Source organism: Morone saxatilis, unplaced genomic scaffold (genome assembly GCF_004916995.1).
Source record: "Morone saxatilis isolate NCDOM2014 unplaced genomic scaffold, NCSU_SB_2.0 Contig8, whole genome shotgun sequence".
NCBI lineage: Eukaryota > Metazoa > Chordata > Actinopteri > Moronidae > Morone > Morone saxatilis.
Genome location: NW_023340257.1, coordinates 11,082,018 through 11,088,422, shown reverse-complemented (window position 1 = coordinate 11,088,422; position 6,405 = coordinate 11,082,018). Strand labels below are relative to the sequence as shown.

The following is a 6,405-nucleotide window of genomic DNA, read 5'->3' as shown; positions in this document are numbered from 1 at the left end:
CAAGTACAGGTCCATTTACTACAGAGACCCAGTTTTGAGGTTAATTAACTTAAAGATGTGCACTGAACATGAAATTAATTAACAGTGAAACAATATTTTTCAATTTGCTTCACAATGATTAGTTCCCAGTAAAGTAATGTTTTTAATATTAAAAACTGCCAGAGATGATTTGAAAATAAAATATTGGTTTTCTCTCCCTATTTAGTAATGATTTGGACCATCCAAGGTTTATGGGTGGATGCTTTTTTCTTTAAATACTAAAATATTCCATCATTCTTTCACCTGTTCTTTGACCCTTGTCCGTTAAATTGTGGTGTTCCTCAAGGGTCCAATCTTGGCCCGGTGTTGTTTTCAGTTGACATGTTTCCACTCAGTTAGGTGATACTAAACCATGATGTCCTCTTCTGTTGCTATGCGGATGACACATTTTGTTCTACTACAATCCAAAATAATTTAGCAATGAGCAATCTTCTTTCCTGCTTTTCAAGGCGTTAAATGTCCATGTGCCAAAATATCTCACTGATTTGCTGACTCGTTACAGGCCTGTGAATCCCCATAGATGCATGTGCTCTGCTGGTTAGCCCTAGGTCTCAGCTGATGACTAAAATTACCAGCTTTTTCAATTCAAGTCCTCAGACTATGATCAGTGAGATAGGAAATCTTGTTACTTTTTTTTTCCTTGTAACTTTGTAAAGAAAGATGCTTTATAAATATTCCTGATAATAGCAGAGGTAGTAGGATTTTGTTTTTCCGGTTGGTCACTGAATTTTTCAGCAAATATATAATCTCTTTAATGTGTTTTTTATTGGGTCCTTGTTGTTTTTCTGTTTGCGGCTGTGATTCTGTACATTTGGTAAAAAAACTGCAGTTGAAAGCTTAGTGGTGTATTTGTAGCCAACTGCATAGTTTGTTAAACGTTAAACATAAAAGAAATTTGTAACAGTATCTGTGTGTGTGTCTCATTTCTTGCAGGTGGCCTACCTGGGTAAGGTGACTATCTCTGGGACCCAGTTCCTGTCTGGCTGCACAGAGTCGGCTGTGGTGGGTCTAGTGGAGCATCGTGCCCTGGCCCAGCAACAGGGCACCTGCCCCGCAGGCAACTCTCTGCTGGAGATTCGGCCCTTCCAGGTGCGTCTTCACCACCTGGACGAGCATGGTGAGGCTTCAGTAACCATGGACACCTACCAGGTGGCGCGGATTGCCTACTGCACAGCTGACCACAGCATCAGACCCAACGTATTTGCTTGGATCTACCGGGAGATCAACGATGACCTGTCCTTCCAGATGGACTGCCACGCTGTGGAGTGTGAGAACAAGCTGGAGGCGAAGAAGCTGGCTCACTCAATGATGGAGGCTTTCCGCAAGACTTTCCACAGCATGCGCAGCGATGGCCGCATCCACAAGAGTGGCTCATCAGACGACTTTGCTGAGGACTCATCCACCCCTGAAGACTCGACCCCAGACGATGGTTGAACTGAAACTCACCTAAACTCCTGATCCCCATCCTAACAAAGCAAGGGGTGACTGGAAGGATGGACTGATTACCTGCTCTCCCTTATTCTCCCCTACTATCATTTTCTGTTATCAATTTGGAACAAAATTAACTGACCCTGTGAACCAACACGCCCTGGATAATGAAGTAGCTGTTAAATACTGTAAAGATGAAAAAGGAGTTACAAGAGATCTACATTTATCATACAGGAATAGCAAAGTGCTGCCACTTTGAATAAATGGCCCTCAAAGACCCTTTGGGGGCCTTTCAAGCACCTCGGTAAACGCCCTCAAGAGATTGACTCAACATTTCCATTTCCATTTTCAACCACTGTCACTCCTGCACCCAGCGGAGACACTGTTAGTGGTTCTTAAGCTTTTTCATTTAGGAAACAACAAACTTAAGTCCCTGTTTTTCTGACCCCAGCTCATGACAACCTATTGCTACTCTTGCCATGTAGGGACCCAGCAGAAATAGGCCTGTGACCTATTCTGGGTCCCAACCCAGAGTTTATGAGACTGTTGGAGCACATAAATTCTTTAAATGTTTAATTATGTGGATCTCTGTTATAATGCCTTTGACCTTGGTAATAGCAAATGAGGATGTGAAAGAAAAGATAAGCCTTTAAGCACTATTCATATCATCACTATGGTACCTTAGTCCACCCCCAAAATTGTTTGCCGTCATGTGGACGACGGAGCCAGAGCTTCTACCGCTGTCTCCGTTTAATAGGTACTTAAAGATTCAAAGTATGTGTAAGGCACCTGGGAGAATATAGGTGCTAAATAGATGTTACATTTTAGAAGTTCTCACTGGGCTGAAAGCCTGGACCTGTCTGCGACACCTTAATCATCCACATCTGACTTCTGTATGTATATATATATATATATATATATATATACATATATATATATATGAGTATACCAAAATTCAGGCTGGATTTTGCCTGTCAGATTATGTGCCTCACTTTCCTCTCACATTAGTTTGTTCTCTTACCCAGGTCCCAGTCTGTATGTGTGGCCATGTGTGTGCGTGCTGACCTTTTTTGTTTTTTTCTGCGTGTGTAGGTGTAATTGCTTACTTCTGTACTTTGTGTATATGAATGTACACGTGAGTGCTTGCATCTCTGTGTGTGAAAGAGAGAAGAGAAAGAAGATTAAGGAGGGATATTGTATGAATAGCTCGAAGGGAGGACTTCTCATCGCCCCGGAAGCATCCATTTTTGATGCTTAAGGAGGCGTTTTAATATCTGACATGGTACTGTGACCATTTGCCACGTTTTCTTACTTTTATCTTGTATGAAATGAAAACATGAGAATGAGAGTCGGGATGTGCCAGTCACTGAGGTTGTAGGACCCTAAAATACAGCTGTCCATGATACAACTGACTCCTCCTGGCCTCTGCTTGAATGTATGATGAGTCTAACGTGCTGTAAGCACCTCGCACCATCTTCAGTCACTTCAGTCTCCCATAATCTCCTCATGCTATCACAGACAGCTGTGAGGGACAGTCAGTGACCGGTTTCACTCTGCTGCCCTGCGTCGCCTCTCTGAGCGACCGAGGCACTGTTGTGGGGCAAAAGCTCATCAGAGCTCCACACCACTTTCTTCTTTTCTAACTGGACTGTATTGAACAGACTGGACGCTATCGGTGGAAATCGGTCAGTGACTCAAACAGAATGACCAGGTGGCTCCGGTCAACACACACACACACACACACACACACTTACACACACTCAAATATACACACCTGCATACAATTATACATATGTACACATACATTGTATTTGAATCTTGCTCAATAAGCTTATGTAAATACAAATGTATCACTTTCCAAATATTACAGCATAAATGTTGATAGCTATTTTAAATAATAAAAACAATGTTGAGAACCATCATACGATACAGAAACAGTGTTATAAAGCCTACTGTGAAAAATAAGTGGAGAGCCTGATAGCGGTGGCTGTGTGTGCGTGCATGTGTGTGTGTGTGTGTTTGGAAGGCATTGTATGTGGTGGGAAGTGTGGTGAGGGGTGTGTATGGACAGGCCAGAGGGCGGAGAATGTTTATAAAGCTGTAGATTACTGTGTCATGTCTGTCTGAAAGCTCAGACGCGCTTTAAATGTTTGACAAATGTTACCTTAAGTGTTTTCTATACAGTGTTTGCAAAGATCAAGAAACAATTGCATATAAAGTATTTACCAAGACCAAGCGTGTGATGGCGTGGTCTGTTTTGTCTCCAGTGCACATCTCCTGTCTCCTCCGTCATTCATTCTCCGCTGTCACCAGCTCCTGGCCAGGATAAGTTCTTATTCTTCAACCTCTGCTTGATTTTAACTTACTTTATTCCCTGCAGTGGCTGCGTGTGGGAGGATAAATACAAAGCATGTTCAGTTTCAGAACAAACAGAATGGGTAACCAGATGATGCTCTGACAGGCTGCCAGGACACATGTAAAGCATAACCTCACAGTTGGTTTATCCTCCACATACACATGTTGCTGCATACTGGAACTTTCCTTAAACTACTCAAGGTATAACATCTGTTTTGGTGTGGCATGTGTGCTTTTAACAAATGTTTGGATGTGACTTAAAGCCACACTCTAACACAAAAGCTATTCACTCTCTTTTCATGGGATCATAAATGCCAAGTGAAGTTGGGGTTGAAATATTTGACTTACAGGCTGAAATGTTTGAGCGTCTCACACTTTACACTCACTCCTCCACTTGCGTGTGGTCACGATGCCCTGAACAAACTCATAAACATAACTTTATGGTATTTCCAAGAATGTTTTAGGTTTAAGTGTGACACTGCCTTTGTCCTTCCTCTGAAGGAGATTTTTACTTTCCCATTCTTCACATTCCTCTGACTTCTAAGATCTTTCTTTTATTGTGTTGTTATGCTTGGGCCTCTCATCTGCCAGAGTATGGCAGCCCCCTTTCTCTTCAAAGTGCCCACATCTATAACAAGATAACTAGCTGCTCTCTGCTTCTGTGGCTGGCGATCATTTTGCAGCTTAAGAGCTGCAGAGAATTGGAGGCAAAATGGATGCTGTGAAGAATGTTAATGTGCGTTGAATGAGAACACTGCCTCCCTCTGGCAAGAAGAGCTACATCCTCTTTGAACATTTTTTCAAGGGGTTTTTGTGTTGTCATAACCAGTCCACCTCCTCATGATGATAATCATTGCTTTGTATATAGCAGCAGGGAAACAGATTGTCTTGCTGTTTCATCGTTGGACATAAATTGCACACTGATGGATTTCCTGCACCAAATGGATATTAATGTGCATTGGGCAGGCATTTCCTAATTTCATAATGCTCTGTTATTGAACTGAACTGTAAGTCTTGAACTGTCATCCACAATCACTTGAGACTATTTGACCACAATACTGATAATCTCTGCACTAGAAGTTTTATAACACAATGTCAACCTTTTGTCCCTGTCTCTTCCACCTCACTGTACACAAGCTTCACTGTTTAGATGCCTCTTTGTCTTGAATCTCTGCTGAGAGTACACTCTCCGATTGCTCTCCACTGTGCTCTTGTGTCTGTCTGACCCACTTCCAGCAGTGCATCAGCCCAGAGGGGCCCTGTGGGGCCCAGAAAGAGGCCACCCCGGCAGCCTGCTTCTCTGCTCCACTGAGGCATCAGTCAGTCAGTCAGTTCACAATACCACTCTGTTACTGCTCCAGCTGGCCGCTCTTCCTCCTCCAAGTCCCAGAACCGCCTGTCTATCCACCGCCAAGGACCCACACGCTTGAGGTCTGGTTGGGGCGGGGACTGGTGCCAATACTGGCTTCTCATCAGACTCCTCTTATTCGCTCGCTATCTCTGCCTTACTCTCTTTTTCTGTCTGCCGTCGCTCCCCAAGCAGGGGGCCCGGGCCTCTTGGGGAGAGAGAGAGAGAGTGGTGGAGTAAACATATGTGTGTAACATATGTGTGAAATGGACCAGGAACTATACACATTCTTTCTGCCTCTGGCTTGACTGATAAAGCACTTTACATTGCATTTACATTGAGTAAGTAAACTATACTATTGTACTCCAGCAGATACAGAGGTAAACTAAAGTAAGACTGCACTGCTAATTCAGTACAAGCATTTTATTTGTGTGCACGCAAAGGACAGTCTTTCACTTTTAAAGTTTCAGCTTGGTATTTTATCATCATGATGTTAGGAAACATTTGAACACTTTGAACCATTATATTAAAAGCTTTATAAACTTGAACTGAACTTAAAATAAACTTTTGTAAACAATTATTGTTAAAAGATGACAAAAGCCTATTGTTATGAAAGAAAGAAAGAAGCTAAATTGAAGAATAATATGGGTTGTGCTTTGGTTACTAATATCCTAATAATTCCACAATAATCTCCTTGGAAGTTTTCTGGAAGGAATTATGTAGTATTGTGCTTGTTATGGAATTTCCTTTAAAAAAATGTCCTATTTGTACCCAAGTAAACATTTATTTATTGTTTATTTATTATGAAAATATTCTTTGTATATGTTCAATTGTATTTTTGGCTAGAGACAAATTTCACATATCTGTCTGTCTCTATTTCCTCTATAATTAGTCAAACAAATACAGACATATTAGTAATAATAAAGTATTACTGTGATATGAAAATAAAAGTAGTTTAAAATCTACAGTACTGAAGGTAATGTATCCTCCAGACCAGAGCATGAATAATGAAAAGGACAGTCTCAGATTCTTTCTCTCTGACACACAAACTATTTCCTCTGATCATGTCCAGATCCCCTCTGATCCCTCCTGTTGGACTGGTCCCTGAAGCATTCATATGATTTAAGATTCCTGTCGTAATGAAATGTTGACTGGAATGAAGAGGGGGTGGGGGGGTCTGTCCCTGCCCATCACAACTTAAGACTCCTGACTCTCTGTTAGCCTAAGCCCTGCGG

At 41.9% G+C, this 6,405-nt stretch overlaps 1 protein-coding gene across 1 annotated transcript in view; it reads left to right on the top strand.

Annotated features, from left to right (window-relative positions):
- Positions 1 to 3,698, top strand: part of pid1 (phosphotyrosine interaction domain containing 1) — a 31,571-nt gene extending 27,873 nt beyond the window's left edge. The window contains exon 3 of the mRNA XM_035680481.1: positions 973 to 3,698. Coding sequence (XP_035536374.1) covers positions 973 to 1,473 — 501 coding nt within the window. The 3' untranslated portion in view covers positions 1,474 to 3,698. The remainder of the gene's footprint in view (positions 1 to 972) is intronic.
- Positions 3,699 to 6,405: the final 2,707 nt, after the last annotated feature.